At 45.9% G+C, this 20,741-nt stretch overlaps 1 protein-coding gene across 1 annotated transcript; it reads right to left on the minus strand.

Annotated features, from left to right (window-relative positions):
- Window positions 1-2,284: 2,284 nt before the first annotated feature.
- Window positions 2,285-11,850, minus strand: SERPINA11 (serpin family A member 11; the record flags this gene model as incomplete). The annotated part of the gene is made up of 4 exons (XM_081047613.1): window positions 2,285-2,488; window positions 4,240-4,387; window positions 7,176-7,449; window positions 11,217-11,850. 4 exons carry the CDS (start codon window positions 11,848-11,850, stop codon window positions 2,285-2,287), a joined length of 1,260 nt encoding a protein of 419 aa, XP_080903739.1.
- Between the last annotated feature and the right edge of the window lie 8,891 nt (window positions 11,851-20,741).

The following is a 20,741-nucleotide window of genomic DNA, read 5'->3' on the forward strand; positions in this document are numbered from 1 at the left end:
ATCTTTCAGTTGCAGTTTCCCTTCATAGGATGAAAGCGAGCACATTACAGCCTTCAGCTTAAATCCAGCTTCGTCACCGAGCACTCCACTTAGTCACCATCAGAGGACCTAGCTGCCCTTTCACATGCAACATAGGGACTTTCCTGGGTATATTCTTGTCCACAGAAAACTTGACCTCCCTGTCTTCTACAGTGTATACTTTACTTACTTGTTTTGTTTACCGTCTGCTTTCTCCCCACCAGAATGCAATCCCCATGAGGTCAGAGTTTATTGTCTGTTTTGTTCACGTCTCCATTCCCAGGGCCTAAAACAGTACCTGGCACAGGCTGGGGGTTCAGTCAATCTGGTTGAAGTGGTAAAAGGTGTGCCCCAATAGCCTACATGGAGCCCACGTCATGACTGTCCACACTCTCTAATATAAGTACGCGTTGATGTCCATCTCCTCTGCAAGTCTGTGAGTCCCATGAGGATGGGTGTTTGTGAAGTTCCCCACTCCACTCTCAGAATCTTCCAGAATGCCTGACCCAATGTAAGATGTTTGATTAAGGGTCTTCTGTAATACTTTTGGCTTGCATGTCCCGTGGAAAGTCAGTCACTTGTTTCTGCAGGAGCCATTTCCACTGCTGGACAGGTTAGGGCAGATCTTTAAGTGCTTGAATATAGTTATTACTCAATTTTTAGTTCAAAGCAACAAAAAGGTATTGTGCCTGGCAGGTTGCTCCGAATGTAGGCTGGGCCTTCGGTAGTTCCTTCCTTTCTGATAAGGGAAGTGGGGTCCACAGACCCAATAGGCAGGCAGGGCAGGGTGGGGAGGGGTTATAGAGGGTCAAGGGGGGCTGGCTGTGATGTGGGATCACGTGTGCTGGTGGCCTGGTGGAGGAGGGATGTGGGGAGGATGAGAATGGGGCATGTGGTCAGGATGGACCTCACCATGGAGTGCCTTCCTGCCTGCCCCTCACCCTGGGTTTGGTCTGACCCATGCCTGGCTGTCAGATGATTTCCCCAGGCACCACTTTATCCACATCCACACCTGCCCACGAGCCTACAGGCACTCCCCATTGTCTGCAGGACAACGTTCCCCACCTTTACCCTGACAGCCAAAGCCTCCATCCTTTTACCTCCGAGTAGCTCTCCAGCATTACCTTCCACTGTGACCCTCCATGAACTTGCTATTGCTGCAAAGCAGGTTTGCTCTTGTTTTGTCAGAATCTACCCTTTTCTTTCTTTCCCTAGAGTCCTTTGCCCACAGCATGTCTCCCCCACCCTCCCCCAGACTGACTTACCCTCTTTCCCTTTGTTTAAGACCCACCTGATTTTCAAATCCAACTCAGGTCTTACCAATGTGGGGTGGGTGTTGGGGGATGGTGTACTACCAATGATGCTTTTGTGTGTGACTTCTTCCTGTACTTGCACCATTTCTAGCCCCCCTCAAGGTCCTGGCACCAACGTCATTGTGGGGATGGGTATTGTCACATGCATGGTACACACATGCAGCTAAGTTGGCATACCTTTGTGTTTCGCCACTAGTTTCAGGCAGATGCCTCTTTAAGACTGGAGGGACACACTTGTGGGAGTGGGACTTCCAACCTCTGAAGGACGCTCCATTGTAATCAAATACCACCCCCAATTCGTCCCACAACCAAAAATATGGCGACACCCATTGCCATCTGGCCATGTTGACTCTCTCACTTCTTTTGGTCTTGGGGTTGCCCGTGGGCTTGTCACCTCCCATGTTGGACTGGCTCATCCTCGCACCACCTTCTCTTCAGGAAGTTGGTATGGTGTGGGGCCTACGCCCTCCCCCTTGCCCTGGCACCCTTCTCCACTGATAGTGATTAGCCAATGACATTTCGGGATGACCTCACTTTGCTGTACAGCCAACATCGGCCACTGTGAACGGAGAGACGCTTATTCCTCCTGATGTCCTTTGTGCCTTTTCCTGGGATCCTTCCCCAGTGGACACTTGGGAAAGACCCACGGTGGTGACAGTGGTGGGGGTTATCTCCCAGAAAGCTTTAACATGAGGCTGTTCTCATTGTCAACTTTCTAACCATAGTTGACCCCAGATTCAAGGAGATTGTAGAGCAAATGGCTAAAATGGAGTGGACCCTCCTTGTAAGCATTGCTGTTCAGTGTTCACGAAACCCAAGGTCCACTTTATTAGGATCTTTGCACACTGAGGAACTCATCCTCATAGCAGCCCATGATTCCAGCTGCTGCTGGCTTCCTGTTTGGTTAGCGGGGGAGAGACAAGCCCACCCCAAAGCCCCCGGCCTCCCACCAGTCACCCTGCAGCTGGGTTGACGACTTTTCCCAGGAATAGTAAGCTCTGGGTGGTCACCTCCCAAAGCAGCACCAGGAAGGGCCTGTTGAAATGGGCGTGTGGGGCCGATGTTGTGTTCAGAGACTGGAGTTGGGAGAGGAGGCCTGAGGCAGCCCCTGCCTCAGTTCCCCGCTCACTCATGTCCACGGCCGCCTTGTGTGACACCTAGAAGGAGAGAGGAGGGGCACAAACAGCATCAGCTCAGGGCACTTCAAGGGCACAGATTCTACCTCGAGCAGCACTAAGGTGGAGGCAGAGGCACCCCATTCAGGCCTCACAGGCCTACCTCCCAAGAAAGAAACTCCAGCCTGTATTTTACTTCCCTCCTCTCCCCACTTCTACCCCTCTGTCATATCTGGGAGGCTCACCCTGAGGGTGTGTTTGCTCTCTGATGGGGAGACAAATGGGCTTGAGCAGGGCTGAGGGCCGCAAGCATGAGCCAGGCTGCAAAAACCCAACAGCATCTTTTAGGTCACTGGGGTACATGTGGCCCAGGCCCGAGTGTCCTTTTCTGCTGCGAGCTGCACTCCCCTTCTCTAAGCCTCAGTTTTCTCATTTTTTTAAATGGCTTGCTCAGCCTAATTCAGTGGTTTTCAAACGAATTCAGTGGGACCAGGCTGCCTGATGTGTCGAGCCCTCTACTGACCTCTGTGAGAGAAATTCCTTTTTTAAACAAAACTCATTGTTACACAGCTTCTTAAGAAGAAAGGATTCTGAGGCTTTAAAAAAGTTGAAAAACTTTGGCCTTGACGATCACCTTTCATTTATAAAAAGCCCCATGAAGAGATAAATCTGGCATTTAAGGTCACTGTGAAAGAGAAATTCTTTAAAAGGTGAAATAATTTCTTTCCCTTCTTGCTCACCCTCTCCACCATGAGTGTGCATGTATGCACACACACATGCACACGCGTGTGCACACACACAATATCACATCCTGGCTGTCTCGGTTTCACATCTCAAATCTCAGCTGGTCTTTCCCAAATAAAAGACAGAATACTTTCATTATGAAATTCCTAGCCAAGACGCAAATGACAATCACTGACTCCATTCTAGAACAAAAAAGGATAACTGAAGAGAAGGGAAGGGATTTGGCTGCCTTCCCTCCTGTGGGAAAATGCATTACTCGTCCCCAATATGAACTCTCCCTTCCTATTAGGGATTATCGAGCCTCGCTCATGCCCTGGGACTAGCGATGCCGCCTGCAGGAGGGGAACACAGACCCACCCACCCAACTGACGTCTGTCGTGATGGTGGGACTGGTTTTAGCCAGTGACACGTGAGTGGCCTTGACATAGGCTGTCCGTGAAGGGAAGTGTTAAGAGCCATTGCACATTTGCTCTTGCTGTTTTCCCCACTGTTGTGGAATGGCATGTCCCAAATAGGGTCCTCTCCTTTAAGCAACATCCTGAAAGGAAGAAGCCACGTGAGGCAGATCTATAGCCAGATGGTGGTGACACACCTCTGACCTGTAAACGAACAGGAAATAAGCCTCTGTTCTGATAAGGCTGTGAGATTCTGGGGTTGTTACTACAGTGAGGCTCACAGCTGCACCTCCTGTTCACACCCCTGCTAGTGTCTCTGGCTCTAACAAAGGCAGATCGTATCACTGCCTGCCCTACGAGGAAGCATAAGAGGTGAAAACAAAACTAGTCCCACACCTGGGGAAATTCTGGCTCTGTGGGTGACCCTGAATATGTGCCTACTTGATTCAGGGCTCTGTGTACCTGCCCTGAAGATTATAGAGGGAGGTGGAAAGGGAGCTGCCCGTAAAAAGAAGCCTTAACGTTTGTGATATTAAAAAGCCAGGCTAGGAAATAAAAGGGGGAACTTGACTTTCAAGCAAACACTTTCTGTCAAAGGAGAAAAGACCCTCCCCCCCACCGCCACACACATAATATCCACGTTCACCACCTTACCCTGGAGATGGTTTTGTTGAGCTGCTCAGAGATTCCTGATAAGTCAGCTTCCAAGTTGAATATGTCAGTGAGACCAATGTGGGGAAGTATGTCTTCCAGGTTGTATGTTCCAGAAATGGAAAACTTTGGCAAATGTAAGTCCAACAGACTGGAGAGAGAATCAGACAGAGGAGGGGCGCTACTTCCTTACCTGTACTTCTCGTGCCCTAAGCTCTGGGAAGGAGGGTGTTTCCCACAGTGCAGGGAACCAGTCGTCCCATGACACTACCTGCTAGGCCAGAACATTCCATGTCCCAGAACCCCCTTCTCTTCAGACCTTACAGACCTCTTGTGACCTCTTCACAGACCTCTTCAGACCTCTCGTGTCTGGATCTGAGAAGAACCCTGTGTTCTCAGCCATCTATCTTCATCTTCGGCACACTGATGGAGGGCTTTCTAGATGTCTGGCATTGGGTTAGAGTTTTTACAAAGTTTGACTGACCAGATCCACATGATAACCATGTAAGATAAATACTGTTCACATTTCCCTCCCTCTACATCTGATTCGTCAGCAAGTTCTGTTGGCCAAACTTCTGAACTACATACTAAACCCATCTATTGGCAACCACCCTGACACATGCCACTGTCATTTCCCACCTGTCTGAGCTTCAGGGATCCGATGAGAGATGGTGTATGTAAAGTGTGGGCATGAAACCAGTAGAATAACTCTCCCTCCTGTTACTGGTATGTCTTTCCCATCAGACCACCACATTCGCTGGGTTAAGTTCGCAAGTTTCTTTTGGCACAGAGCAAAGCTATCCTTTTCTTCTTGGGATTATTCTTCTTAATTATTGTTTGACAGTTACCGGGCACCTGCCAGCTTGGTTAGTGAATAGCCAGTTTGGAAACTTCTGTCTCCAAAGAATTCAAGTTGGAGACCCTAATTCAGGTAAAGGAATCATTACCAGTTTAACTCCTGGGGCAGTATAAGGGTCCAGATGCCTAAGTAAAGTGGGAGGCAGTTGGAAGTTGAGGGTTAAACTGAAGAGGAGGAAATGGAGGTGGCGAACAGGCAGCACTTAGAGTGTAGGCCCTACCATTGAGGGGGTTTGAGTAGAAGGTAGCAGAAGAGTACTGGTGGACAACTCAACACAGAGTAGGTGTTCAACCAGCGTCAATGAAGAATGAACAATTACCAGGAAGTGTGATTTCCCTAGGCAACCTTACCTTCCTCACAGCCCAATGGAGGGAGAGCTGGCAGTCTGAAATTTTCATGCCTGAAAACCCATTAAAATGCTGCTATAATATTATAATCCTGGCATAAGAAACAGTAATGGGAAGCATCTGAGATTTAGAAAAGTAAGTTGGGTTGGTCTTGCTTCTTGAAGGTCAAAGTGAGAGGTCAAAACAGACCCTTCCTGAAGGAAAATCTGTTGGTCCTACAGTACTTCCTTCTGAGAGGGGAATGGGTCCACTCACCCCGAGGGAGCCTACGGGACTGGAATCCGAAACTGACCAGAGCTATGGAGCTTCCTAGACAACAGGGATACTTCCTTACATCCTGGCCTCTGTCCTTGACCTGTATCTTTTCTTTGGTATTTGAATCTCTGCCCAACCATGAAACACCATTTCTGTCTCTGCTACTTCAGTGATGTTGGGGTGCTGAGGGAAGGCTCCTGTGGGCATGAGGGTGACTGGTGCCTATCAGGTGGTAGTAGATTTAAAATGGCCATCAAGGGTCCTGGAAAAACACACTGTGCCCCAATATTCCCCAATTAAAAAAAAAAGATGGCCATCAAGAGGTTTGGTCTATACCTTGCCCCTCGAATCTGGGTGGATTCTTTGACTGCTCTGATCAAAAGGATATGGCAGAAGCGACACTTCCAAGCCCAACCTTAAGAGAGCAGGTGTTTTCACTTCCTATCTTTTGGGACACTTTTTCTTGGAGCCCTGAGCTGCCATATAACGATATCAACTAGGCTGAGATGCTGCTCAGAAGACCCAGCTTGCTTCATGGAGATGCTGCATGGAGATAGAGAGGCCTGCTCAGCCTTAGCTGTGCCCACCACCCAGCCCAGGCACCAGACATCGGAGTGGAGGAGCCCGCAATGCTCCAGGCCTGGCCACCATCTGACCCCAACACAGAAGACACCCCAGGTTAGAACTGCCCAGCTAGTCTGGTCCACCCACAGACTCGAGAGAGACAATAGATGTTCTTTTTCAAGCCATTCCATTTTGGGGTGGTCTGTTATGCAGCACGAGGTAATTACAACTCAAGGCCAGATTTATCCCAGAGCACCCCATAAAGGAAGATACACCCCAAGAAAGGGCTGGCTTGTGAAGGGGATCAAGGCAAACCAGAGAAGACTGAAATTACTGTGAGAAAACTACAAACCAGAAAGCAAGTGACACAGAAGTGGGTAGGACTGAGGTCCCATAAAACTGGCATTTCATTTTTACAGTGCTCTTCTTGGCATTTGTCTTCAAGGAATTTTAACTAAGAAAGATGGATTTTTAAGAAATACACACTGTTCTGCATGTGTTATAATTATTTTTAATAATTGTCCTTTTTCTGATTTTTATGTCTTCACTTAACTACCTTCTGATAGTAAATTATTATTTGGGGGAAGGGAGAAGCAAAAGGAAAGGAGAGTGGCAGAAATATGGCCAGGAAGGATAATCCTGATTAATGACCCATGAATACTTCTCATATACCAGGTAGGACTCCCAGTGTTCTCTATGTATTAACTCCAGGAATCCTCCAAGCGACCCAATGTGGCACTTCTCATGGCCTCATTTTACAGTGGAGGAAATCTGTGGCCCAAAAGGTGAAAAAATTACCCAAGAATACAGAGTTGGTTAAGAGCCCAGGAGTTGGACTCTTGCAACTGGAGGTGACAAGAACTGCTCGGGTTCTGGAACAAGGTCTGCAGGAGTTGTGCCACCCTGACACTTACCTGGGCAGGAGCAGTTGGCCCCATTTCCTCAGGGTCTCAGGCTGCAGGGTGGCCTCCACCTGCTCCATTTTCCCTGGGTCAGGAAGGATGAGCAGGGCCAGGGCATTTCCGCTGTATTCTATCTGGAGGACGGTGCAAGCCATCTCCTGGTCGTAGAAGAACCTATGCATTTCCTTTTGGTGCATCATGGGGATGCGGAGGGAAGTCCTCTCATCCACAAAGAAGCTCGCTTGCTTCTGGGTCTGGTAGTGATTGAAAGGATGCTTCCACTTGGCTTAGGACACAAAACGCATAGAACCATGAGAGCACAGGCCAAGGGAGCAGCTCTGACAGACATAGGCTAAGCCACACTGGTTTGGTGACTTCCTCTTGGGTATATAAGTATGAGGCAAAGAAGTGGCATGGATACAGAATCAGGAGGCCAGAATGGAGGTCTGGTTCAGCCACCAGAGCAAGTCCCCGAGTGTGAGCTTTAATGGCCCAGGATTTTGTTCCATTTCAGAGCAACTTAATGTTCAAGAGGCAAAAAAGGTAGTATTTCAATCTACTAAGCACCTTCCATGTGTGAGGCACGATCTCTTTATATCTCCATCAAAATTGCTATTAAACAAATATGATCTCCATAGTAGAGATGAGAAATTGCATCTCTGTGAATTTATGGAAACATTCCAAGTTTGTGAAGTGGTAGAGCGGAGATTGGGCCTGACTCTGGCTGCACAGCTCAGGTTCTTTGCAAACACTGAGTCGACCTCTAGACAAAGATGCCTCTAGCCAACAACAACCATCTACAGAGAAGCTGGAGAGCCACCCTCTACCTCCCAACTCCCTACCAGTCAAACTGGAAAAAAGAAAGAATTCAGTGAATGAAATGTAATATATAATGCAAAAGCCCATTAAGTCATAGTTAGAAATGCAGAATTTGGTGGTCACTATCTTATCCATGTGTATAGTATCTTCTCTTTCTACTTATGTCCCTGCCTACAACCACCTCCTAACTTGGCCTCTTGAAAGCACTGGTCTTGGTGGTAGGAGGAAGGAGCTGGCTCATCTTGTCTCCTGCATCCATACCCAATCAGTGACCAAGTATTTCTGATTCCATCTCCAGAGCCACACCTTTTTTCAAGGCCACCGTCTTACTTACTTTGGACCACTTTAAGAACATCTTACCTGTGTCTACACTGCCACCCTTACTCCCCTCCAAACATTTTCCAAATTGTAGCCAGACTGATCTTTCTAAAAGAGATGTGGTCACTTCACTGCTTCAAATTTTCTGGTAACCCTGGGGTCCTACAGATAAAATCTAGGATTCTCAACATAGTTCCTGCTTGTCTTTGCATTGCAACTCTCAGCTCCCCCTACCCCAGGCATTTCCCTATTGGTTCTGTGTTTCAGTCAAACTAAATTTGTTTCGTGTCCCTGAAAATGCAATGATATCTCTTCTGCTCGGACTTCTGCACATTCTGTTGTTTCAATCTGAATAACCTTCTCTCCACGTCTCCTACAGTTTCTTTGCCTGAGTAAATCCAACTCATTCTTCATGTCTCAGATTATATTCCTTCTCTTCCAGGAAGGCTTCCCTTACTCCCCCAGTCTGCATAAGTGTCTCTTTTAAGAGCTCCAGGCACCCAAACCTACTCGAGCAGAGCTTCACTTTTCTACTGAGTTGTAGTTGCCTTTTTATAACTCATGGGACTGTGAGCTACACAGGGTGGGAAAACTATCTTGTTCATAAATGTCCCCTAGAGGCTCACACAGTTCCTGTGATGTAGTCAGTATTTAATATATGACCTTTAATGAATGAATGAATGAATGAATGAATGAATGAATGAATAGCATTCCTAGAGGCCTCAAATAGGAGACCTAAGTTAACTTGAAATGATTTATTCAGCAAACTTTTCAGGTATACTTAGTCCTGTGTCAGACTCTGAAAAATCAAAGACAATTAAGACTCAGGCCTTTGAGACCTCTGGTCAGGATCACAGACTGAATTAAAGCAGGAAAACCTGTTTTTTTCTGCTTAAACACTTATACATTCTGGATAAAATAATGGAAAAATAAACAAATAGTTCTCAGCTCAAAAATAAAAAGCAAAGCTTCCAGAAACAAACCAAAAATGCATAGTTCTGATCTGGAGCTAGTATCATCTGGCTCAAGGGTTATCAGAATCCGTATGCAGCTCTTAGGGGTGGTGGTTAATGTCTTCTCAGGGGTAACTCAGCCTGATAAAACTCAGGCTCTGGGAACTGAGCTCTCTACAAATAGTCAGGCGTTATGAAAGGCAATCCCTTCCTTATCTGGGAAGCCTGGATTGAAAAACTGCCCAGCAGCCCAGAGATAAGATAGGATAGGTCACCACATTTCCAAGGCTAGAAGGGAAAGAGTCACCTACTCTATTTTCTTTGTTTGCATTACTCACTCAGCACAGGAACTCTGCAACCTAGAAATTACTATAGAACTAGTGAAACCAATAGGACTAGACCAGAAGAAAATGTGAATTTGTCCCCCAGAGACGTTTCCACAATAGGCCATAAGTCTCTCTCTTTCTCTCTCTCTCTCTCTCTCTCTCTCTCTCTCTCTCTCTCTCTCTCTCTCTCTCTCTCTCTCACACACACACACACACACACACACACAATTTCAAAGGTGAAAATTTCAATCCTTTCTTAGAATCAGCAGGGCCAATAAAACCAAAAACTTACAATTGAAGATCTGCAGATAACAGAATAATCTGAAAGAAACTTTTGAAGTGTGTTTTTTCAAAAAGGAACGAATAAAATTTATAAGCAAAGAACAAGTCATTATGACAAAATAACAGGTAGGTCTGAGAAAAATAGGAATTCTTAAAATGAAAATATAGTCAGTGAAATTAAAAACTCCGTGGATGGGTTAAACAATAGATTAGACATAGTTCATAACAGAATTACAAATGGGATCTGGAGCTGAAGAAGTCACCCAGATGGGGTGTGCTGGAGTGCCAGAAAGCATGAAATGGAGGCATATCAAAGGGACACAGGAACCAAATAAAAGAACTCCCAATGGCCAACTTTGGAAAATTTTGAGCAACACAGTAAAGTAGCATTGGATTATAATCCAAAGTATGAAATAAATATCATAACTTTATACTTATATGAGTAAATGTTTCAATAACTGAATGTGGGAGAAGAGACAAATCTCCCATGCAGGAGAATTCCCAATAATTAATGTAGATTCTTCTCCCTCAGGGACCTGGAGCACACTCTCCTCCATGCATGTGTATAATACATAGTGACTTCCTTCAAAGGATGGAAAGGCAGGGAAAGGATAACTTTCCAGTGGAGAAATCTGACAATTATTACCTCAGCCAAGGGATCAAGGTGAACATCAACATGAATAAGTCATGCTGATACTATGTGTCCTTGACATGATGGGATAAGAATGGTACCTTACCTCTGGTTTTCCTCCCCAACTCTCGTAACCACAGTCTTAACCGTGGGAAAAACATCACACACATCCCAACTGAGGGATATTCTGCAAAATGCTTGGTCAGTACTCTTCACAATTGTCAAGGTCAGTAAAAGCAAGGAAAGTCTGAGCAACTGTCACACAGCCTCTGGGAGGCATGAAAGGAGGGAAACAGGACGAGCAAAGCATTAAAAAGAAATTGAACTGTATCTGCAATGTCATACTTAAAAAAACAAAACTCTGAAGCAAATGGTAAAAAGTTAATATGTGTTCATTCTTCATGGGGGGAGTGTATGGTGGTTTTTAGGTTCTTCTCTGTGTATTTCTGTATGTTTGAAATAGATGATAATACACAAAAATAGAATTTTTCTAAAAAATGAATTATTGATAGAAAAGTGAGATTGAGTGCATAACAAAAAAATCAGAATCAAAATGGAATAGGAAAACACAGGGCAAGAGAAACCAACTATTGATAAATCAAGCAGTGGTATCAGCACATTATTTCAATATATTGAGGTAGTTACCAGAAGAAAGACAGGTGCTTTTCGGGGGCGGGGTTTAGGTGGTGGAGGTGGCACTAACTCTGCCCGAGCCAGGGCTCACCTTTGAAGAAGATGTAGTTCAGAAGGACCATCAGCGTGTCTTCAGTGAGCTCCTGGAGGCAGTCCACCACTTGCCCGTAGGTTTGCTTTCTCACGTAGTCATTAATGTGCCTCCGAGTTGTAGCAGAATCCGAGAAGTTAGCAGAAAAAGCAAAAGCTCCATACAGCTCCCTGATGTTATCCAAAAAGGGTTGCCGAGGCTTGAGCTGCTTGTCCAGGAACAGAGAGTTGCCCACTTTCAGTTCAAGCTTGGGGCTGGGCAGGTCAAGTGTGTGGACGAGGCTCTGAAAGCCCTGGTGGATGTTGGCCTGTGGGGTCTCCGTGAGGTTGAAGCCAAGGCCCTCTAGGATCTGAGTTGAGGTGTTAGCGTGGGCCCCAAGAGAGAGGAGGGCCAGGGTGGTAGAGATGCTCACCGGAGAGAAGAGGATGTTTCCTGGGGTTTCTTCTGCCAGCTGCTTATACAAACGCAAAGCAAAGTTGGTAATGGCGGGTGTGATCGTGTGGTAGGCGGGGGCTGGCTCTGAGAGCTGACCACTGGGCACCCCCAGGCTCTTATGTCCATGGGCAGGAAAGGGCTGACAGTGGACGGAGACCAGGATCCCTGCTCCCAGCAGCCACAGCCGTGCTGGCCCCATCCTCTGAAAACAAGACGCCCAACGCATCACTCTGCTGCATAAACCATGTCATGGCTTCTTGCTGCTTACACACCAAATGCCACATCCAGACTATATCCCAGGAAGGGGCATGGGGGGCACTGCAGAGGATGAGGTGGGGGTGAGCAAGCAGGGCTCCAGACACTCTCCCCCCAGCCTTCGGTCCCAGCAGCCGCCCTTTATCTGCTTTGTGTATTGATACGGCTATAAGATTTCATTGAGAAAAGGACTCCGGGCTATAAAACAAAAGCTTGCACAGTCTTTTCTCCCTGCCTCCCTCCCTGGATGCTCCCTCCTTCCTCCTTGTCTTCTTTCCTCCCTGCTTCCTCCCTTCCTCTCTTCCTCTTCCTTTTTGTTTTTTTTCTTCTTTCTAGCTCTTTCGATCATCCCTTAACATTCAGTGACTGTGGTGGTGCTCAACGTTCTGCAGCAATTGTTCAGGACACTGTGACAACGAACGATGCTTGGCCGCCCTTGCACTTAGGTGTGGCCATTAACTACAGTCTTGCCAACTGGAGGGAGAGGATGATGTGTACACCTGCCGGGACAGGCCCTCAGTGACACGAGAGCCCTGCAGTCTTTGGCCTTCCCTTCGCGGGAGTGTGGATGTGCTGATGAGCCACGGGGGCCTTGAGGATGAGGGCAGCCCACGAAGGGTGGCAAAGCCAGAGGATAGATGGAGCCTGGGAAGCTGAGAGAGCGAGATCAACTCTGCCTCCATCAAACCTCTTATACTGAAGACCTCTTGTCACCTGCAGTGGCTGAAACCTATATCTTAATTGGTGCAGAGATTTGGGAAAGATATCTGTCATGGGTTGAACTGTGTTCCCTCCAAATTCATATGCTAAAGTCCTAACCCCTAGTATCTCAGAGTGTGATCTGGTTTGGAAATAGGGTCGTTGAGATGTAATTAGTTAAGATGACATCATGAGATGGGCCCTAATCCAACCTGACCGGTATCCTTATAAAAAGGGGAAATCTGGACACAGACACACACTCTGGGAGAACGCCATGTGAGAGGATGGCAGAGGAGCACTGAAGACTGCCAGCTGCACCAGGAGCTGGGGGAGAGGCCTGGAGCAGGGCTCCCCCATCCTCAGAAGGAACCTGTCCTCCCGACTCCTTGATCTTGGACTTCCAGCCTTCAGAGCTGTGAGACATAAATTTCTGTTGTTTAAGCCGCCCCATCTGTGGTACTTTGTTATGACAACCCTGGGAAACCGATACTTTATATATTGTGCTTTAAGTTATAAAAGGACCCAGAAGAGCCTCTGATTCACCTCTAGGGGGTCCAGGTGATGCGGGGGCAGGAGACCCCTTGCTTCTGGGCCAGGAATGAGCTCCAGCTTGAGGTGGAACTGCAGTGTGGATAAGGCTTGTCTCTGCTCTCTCTGTGTCTGTCTAGGCCCCCCCTTTCCCTTAAACACATCCTCATATGCGCACAGAGCACACACTGCCACATTGCCACTCAGAGCTCACCTTGATGTCCCCAGTAAGGACAGTATCGTCCCTCTGCTCCCTTCAGCACTGACCCTTCCTTCCCCTGGCCCGTTCCACAACAGCTGTTCCCCTGATGACCATCCCATCTTTGTTTGTCCTGATAATGTTTGTGTCTTAATTAGCACCTTGAATACCTATTGCCCAAACTAGTGGCTTCTGGATCGAGTACACACGCTGTGGTCTTGTGGGAGAGATCATATTTTTGCAGACGGTTCATGGTACCTGGTGCCCTAAATACCCTGCCAAACCCCAAAGGCCAGTTGTCAGGAGGGATGAATGTAACCTCATTATCAGTTATGTTGTAACTCGTTTGCTGGTCAAAGTTCTACAGGCCGAGTCCCAAGGCCAGTGCCTTCCCCCACCACAGCTTGCAGTGAGCTCGCTTAGTACAGTTTCCATTCACGCTGAAAATTCTTTTGAGGGGGGTTTGGAAGAAGAAGTAGAACAATTTAAAAAGTGATCTGCTCCTGGGGAAAATAAGAAATACAACTATGGCAAAACTATTTCTAGTTTATTCTTTTTATCCATTTTCTAGCATGTTGCACCCCAAGAATTCCCAGACTTGCAGAAGGGTCTATTTCGCAAAGAGGACTGGATTGTAAGCAGGGTCCTGGGTTTGAAGTAAGGCTCTGCAGTAACTCACTGTGATGCTGTGCAGAGGAACCCCCTTGAACCTCGGGGGTGTCCCCACTTGCAACGTGCAAAACATAATGCCTACCTTCTTGGGATGGGGCCACTTAAGGATTACAAGACACACAATGTATAAAGCACCCGGTACAGGGAAAGTATTCAGTGTTAATTTTCACCCCTTTCTACTGAGGCTCTTGTCATTATACCCAATTTCTGTCTTTCTCCCTTTTCCAGAAAGATCCCAGAGAAACTTAAGAACTCCCTTAATTAATTATAATATTCCCATTTATTGTTTATTTTGTGGTAAGGTTATTAGATATATTGTATCACTGGTTTCCAACCAGAGATGTTCTCAAATGCAGAGGGAGGAATGAATGGGAAGAGGGGGATGGTACTTTGGATCGTCTCAGAGCTTGGAGAAGCGGGTGCTACTGGAGTTTAGTGGGAGAGAGAAAGCTCTGGAAATGCCAGAACAGTCCCATGCGATGAAGACTGGTCCTGCCCAAATGCCAGCAGTGCCCTTGTTTCGTGTCATTTAGCTGAATCCTTATTGGAACATTGAGACGCAGGTATTATTATCCCTGTGGTACATATGGGGAAACTGAGACTCTGGGTCAAGACGAACACCTGTCAAGAGGCAGGAGCATGATTGCAAGTCCAGACCGGGGCTCTGACGCATGACCCTTTTCATATAACAGAGTCTCTAGTAAATTTGCTATAACAATGTTGTCATTTTGCTTCGGGTTTCATTGTTCTTTTTTTCTTGCCTAACCAGGCATACTGGGAGTTTCCCTCTCAAAGTTTTTCTGAAGACCACGTTTTCATGAAGTTCCTAGTTCCAGCCTTAGAAGCAATACATCATGACATTTTTCCTTTTAGGGGGCTTCGTTCTCCCATCCCCACCGTCAAAGCAAGGGAGGGAGGGAGAGAGAGAGAAAGAGAGAGAGAGAGAGAGAGAGAGAGAGAGAGAGAGAGAGAGAGAGAGAGAGAGAGAGAGGCAGCCGCCTCCTCTGCCTTGTTTCTGGTACTTACAGCAAGGTGCCTGGGCTGGGGCCCTGGGTCTTCAGCTCTGCACCACCTCCTACCCACAGGAAAATGCTGGTTGAAGATCACAGCAGTCTGGTCAATATTTGTCAGGTCAATTCCTGGAACCGGTGTGAAGACGACGCACAGCAAACAGGAAGGGACCTTTTTTCCAAAGAATCTGTCCTATAAATGGTGAATTGTGATTCTGGGCCCAGCTGGGTTTGAGGAGGGTCTGATATCAGTGATGAGGGCAGGGGGTCGTGATGCGGTTGCTGCTGACCCAGGAGGGTCAGCATTGGTCTTTGAGGAAGACCCTCACAATAAGGGTGCGAGATGTTAACTAACCCTCTTGTGGTCACCATCGCACAATATGTGTACCTCAAACGTCCATGCTGTACACCTGAAACTTATACAGTGATGCACATCCATTATTGATCAATAAAAAGGAAAAGAAAGAAGAATGTGACAGAGGCACAGTCATCCCTGCTTGACAGATGGGAAACTGAGGCTCTGTGACATTAAATAACTTGCTAGTTACATTAGTCACGTGGGGCCACACTCAGAACAGACGTCTGCCTCCCCAGCCAAACCCCCCACCACCACAGCACACCATTCAGTACTTTACTGATTCTTTAAATAAATATAGTCCATGTACAGAAAAAAGACTGGAAGGAAATTCAGAAAATAGAGCCAAATCTTCTTTCCTGTTATACTGAAAGCCCCATAAAGGGGGTCATTGACTCTTGTTCACTATGTATCCCCCAAGATCTAGAATGTAGCCTGGAACTAAATGAATATTTTTTATGAATGAACCTTTAGGTGATGGAATTGCCGTGACTTTTATATTCTTCTTTGTAGATTTCTGTGTTTTTCTAATTTCTCACAAAAAGCATGTTTCTTATTTATAATAAAAACCAATAAAACAATGTTAAAAAGTAAAATTATTTAACCCTACATGGCAAGCAAAATGAAAGCTTGTTCTGGTTGGCACAGTGGTTCCAATCAAGAGGCATTTTCAAAACATAAAGGCTCTTGGGAGACTGAAGCTGATTCTCCAAGAGATGGGGCTGGAGGCGCCTGTGACTCTGGCCTGTCTCATGTGAGGCACAAGAAAACCCCAGGTGGAGAGACCTGAGGGCTCACGGTGAGACTCAGTCAGCGTGTGCCGGAGAGGTGAAGGCCAAGGGCATTTGGGCCAGGCATGATGGGGTCTGCTACACCCACCAATGGAGACCCTACCCCTGGGCTCAGAACAGTGCTGAGAACCTTCTGGGTGTTTTATAAGAACACATTTGCAGTGCAAGTAAACAAAGAATTGGTCTGTGGCCAGAGTCCTTTCTCACCTAAGAGGAATTCAGTTCACTCCTGGCTTGTGCATAAATTACCTGGCTCTTTACAATAACTTTTCACATGCTAGGGAAAGAAGAAACAACTCTGGGAGGCACACTTTTTAAATTTTTTTCCCTTCCTGGCTCCCCATAAGCTTCAAGAGGATGGAGTCCAAATTCTTCAGGAGGGAGGGAAGCCTGGTCACATCCAGGTTTCTGAGCAACCTGCCATACTCTTGTCATTCTTCCCCATCCTACAATGGCACCTACCCCACTGCCTCATCCCATCACTGCCTCAGCCCCTACCCTTCACTTCCTCCTCCATCCACCTCATCTGAATAGGGGAACGGGCAGTGAGCAGTGGAGGGCCTTGTGGTTGAGGGGGGCAGTGAGTGGGAGGGGGTCATGGGGTGGGGAGAAGAGCAGAGGGAGGAGATTCCAGAAAAGAAGCACTTATGCTTGTTACGCTGGGTCTTCCATCATCTTCCCTAAGGCAGCTACTACCTGAAACATGGCCAAAGAGCATCAAAACACCTACTGCTATGGAAGCACGCTGTCCCTGTTTTTGCCTGTTGGTTTGTTTAGATGCTCTTTGGAGGTTTTATCACCTGGCTCTGACTAGGAAGTTAGCTGCATCTGCCTTTAGAATATAGTCACTCAGTCTGCCCTGAGTGACACTGCATGCAATTCTATAATAATCATTCCCAATATTATGTGATTGACAATGTGGCATCTTGAAATCACGGGTCAAACTAACAGCCAAAGTTGTTTACATCTACACCATTTCTATGTTTTCACAGGCACATGAAAATCATAGCAGAAACCCTCCATCCACAAGCCTCAACATCTGCGTGTCGCTTCCTGCCCCATTGGGGACTTGCCCAGGTAACTACTTGCCCCCACAATGGTAAGAAAGGTTCGCGCCCACGCTTTGCCCTCACTCCTCCTACTTCCTGGTGCTTCCTTGTGTGTGCCTGCATGGTTTGACATGCTCTCCTCTAGGGAACTGTTAAGTAATGTAGTTCTTTCCAAGGCGGTTGTCTCTGTGCCTGCCATCTTACCAGACCCGATTAAAACACATCCTGGGGCACATTCCAAAACCAGTGCAAAGAAGAGGCATCAGAATGCAGGAGAGAAGTGATCTCCCCAAGTTGACAGAATGTGTTTTATGACAATCTTGTGCCTGCTTGCTAATGCAAGTCTGAGTGGGGGCTGGAAGGCTGGCTTTCATTGTAATGTGCCCCTACGGAGTGAGGCTGTGGGGGAGAAAGCTGATAGCTGTCACCCAACCCTGACTAATGGGGACTCCCAAAAGCTACCAAAAGAAACAAGTAGTCGTGAATGACAAAAGTAGCTTTAGCGAATTCTTCGAATTCTTCGTGAGCGCCATTTCCTTTGTGTTATCTTCGAATCATTTTCCTTTGTGGTACACTCTCTGGGCACGGAGCCCGTCTTACCCAGGGTGCTCCTTAAAGGACAGGATGACTGGTGTCTGCTCTGTAATTTTTTTCTAGTAATACATACATACATACATACATACATACATTTATTTTAAAATTATAGTTGGCATACAATAATTTCAGGTGTACAACATAATAATTAGGCACTTATATACCTTACAAAATGATCACCACAATAAGTCTAGTATTCATTTGGCACCATACTTAGTTATTACAATATTATTGACTGTATTCCCTATGCTGTACATTGTATCCTTGTGATTAATAATTTAATAACTGGCAATTTGTATGTCTTAATCCCCTTCACCTTTTTTAAAAAAATTTATTTATTGGGGTGACAATTGTTAATGAAATTACATAATTTCAGGTGTACAATTCTGTATTACATCATCTATAACCCTTCACCTTTTTTACCCAACCTTCACCCCCGTCTCATCTGGCAACAATGAAGGATAAAAATTATGTGATCATATCAATAAAGACACTGATTTTTTTCTGTTAATTTTTTACTTTTCAATTACAGTTGACATACAATATTACATAAGTTTCAGGTGTATCAATAGTGATGAGATATTTATATAACTTACGAAGTGATGACCCTGATAAACTTAGTACCCATCTGACACCAGCCAACTTATTACAATATTATTGACTATATTCTGTATGATGTACTTTACAATCCCATAACTACTTTGTAACAACAAATGTGTACTTCTTAATTCCTTCCCCTTTTCCACCCACACCCCAGCCCCCCTCCCATCTGGCAACTATCAAAATGTTCTCTGTATCTATGAGTTTGGTTCTGTTTTGTTTGTTTTATGCTTTAGGTTCCACATATAAGTGAAATCATATGGCATTTGTCTTTCTCTGTCTGACTTATTCCATTCAGCACAGAATCCTGTAGGTCTATCCATGTTGTCACAGATGACAAGATTTCATTCATTTTTATGGCTGAGTAATACTCTATTGTCTATATGTACATACCACCTCTTCTTTATCCATTCATCCATTGAGAGACACCCAGGCTGCCTCCATGTATTGGCCATTATAAACAATGCTACAATGAACAGATGGATGCTTGTGTCCCTTCAAAGTAGCATTTTGGATTTCTTTGGATAAATACCCAGAAATGGGATTACTGGGCCCTTCTTTGTCTCTTGTTATAGACTTTGTTTTAAAATCTATTTTGTCTGGTATAAGCATTGCTATCCCAGCTATTTTTTTCATTTCCATTTTCATGAAATATCTTTGTCCATCCCTTCACTTTCAGTCTGTGTGTCTTTCAATCTGAAGTGAGTCTCTTCACTTCATATATAAAGGTCTTGTTTTTTAATCCATTCAGCCACCCAATATCTATGATTGAACTATTTAACACATTTATATTGAAAATGTTGATGTGTAGTTATTGCTATTTTATTATTCATATTTTTTACCTTTCTTTTTCTTCTTAAAGAAACCCCTTTACCATTCATTGTAATACTGGCTTGGAGGTGATGAACTCCTTTAGCTTTTTCTTGTCTGGGAAGCCTTTTCTCTGTCCTTTGATTCTAAATGATAGCTTTGCTGGGTAGAGTAGTCTTGGTTGTAGGTCCTTACTTTTCATCACTTTGAATGTTTCCTGCCAATCCCTTCTGGCCTGCGAAGTGTCTGTTGAGAAATCCACTGACAGTCTTATGGGAGCTCCCGAGACACTGATTTTTATGGCATGCCCGAGGGCAGATCATCATGCATAAAATGAAGTTCGGTACAGGTAGCACAATCAAAGATTCAGCGTTGGAGCCCCAACATCTGAGCTTTGGTCCTGGGTTTCATTCTGCCTAGGACATCCCTGTGGCCTGGGGTAACTGTTCTCATCCTTTGAGTCTCTGTTCGCCTATTCAGAAATGAGGTGGCACTGTGGGGATTCCCTTGAAGCTTCTATAGCTCTCTAGCAGCACTCCTTTCTCTTTTCTTTCTTTCTGTGCAAAAGAAGAAAAGCCAATGTAAGGTCCCCAGCACATCTGAGGTGGTGTCGGGTACCAGTTTCCCCCAAAAAAGGAGTACCTGGATCTGATGAAAGTGGGAGCTCCACTCCACCAGAAGCTGCAGAAGATACCTTGATAATGAAAGGTGAAGTGGGAGAAGCCAGAACAGTCCATTTGGCAGAGGGTGGGGGAAGGATGGTAGAGTAGCCTTGCCTGGTACCCTTGTGGCCCACTGCACCATGTGTGACTCTGAGTAAGAGAGCCAGGCCATTGTCACTCAAAACCAGTGGGGAGGAGGCTGACCACCCAGAGGGCTGTGTGTGTGTATGTGACAGTGCCAGAGCCAGGAAAGCATTCAGCCTTGACAAAGTCTGGGTGGAAAACCAATGCATATACACAGATAGGTCTTTACCACCTGTACACTAATGTTTCACCTTTCTGTTTGAGAAACTCAGCTGGTTTAATGGCACCTCCCACCAAACCCAGACTCCTTTCCTTGGCCAACAACATCCTACATGATCTGACCTTATATCTCTCTGACCTTGGTTCTACCATTGTGGACACAAGGGCCTCTTTCTGTCTCTCCAATGTGACTGCTTGTTCCTGACTCAGCCTTTGTGCTCACAGAAACACCTTCTCACCACCCCATTACCCCCTTTCCAATCACCTAGTCAATGCCTTAACAGCCTTTACCATAACCTGTAATAATCACGTTTCTTTATACTTGATCTTAGCCAAAAGACCAGGAAGCAATAATAATCACATTTATTGATAGGTTTGGTTTTATTGTTATGGTGATGGTCTGTCACCCCCATGTTGGTCCGATAAGCCAGGAACATTGTCTGTCTGATTTATTCCTAGCATATATTAGGTACTCAAAATGCTTTGTTGAATGCATGGATGAATTCATGCAGCCACTGAAATGTCACATAGTGACAACCTGGTCACTGTGAGTTAGCCAATAA

This window comes from Rhinolophus hipposideros (genome assembly GCF_964194185.1).
Source record: "Rhinolophus hipposideros genome assembly, chromosome: 5".
In the NCBI taxonomy this organism is placed as follows: domain Eukaryota; kingdom Metazoa; phylum Chordata; class Mammalia; order Chiroptera; family Rhinolophidae; genus Rhinolophus; species Rhinolophus hipposideros.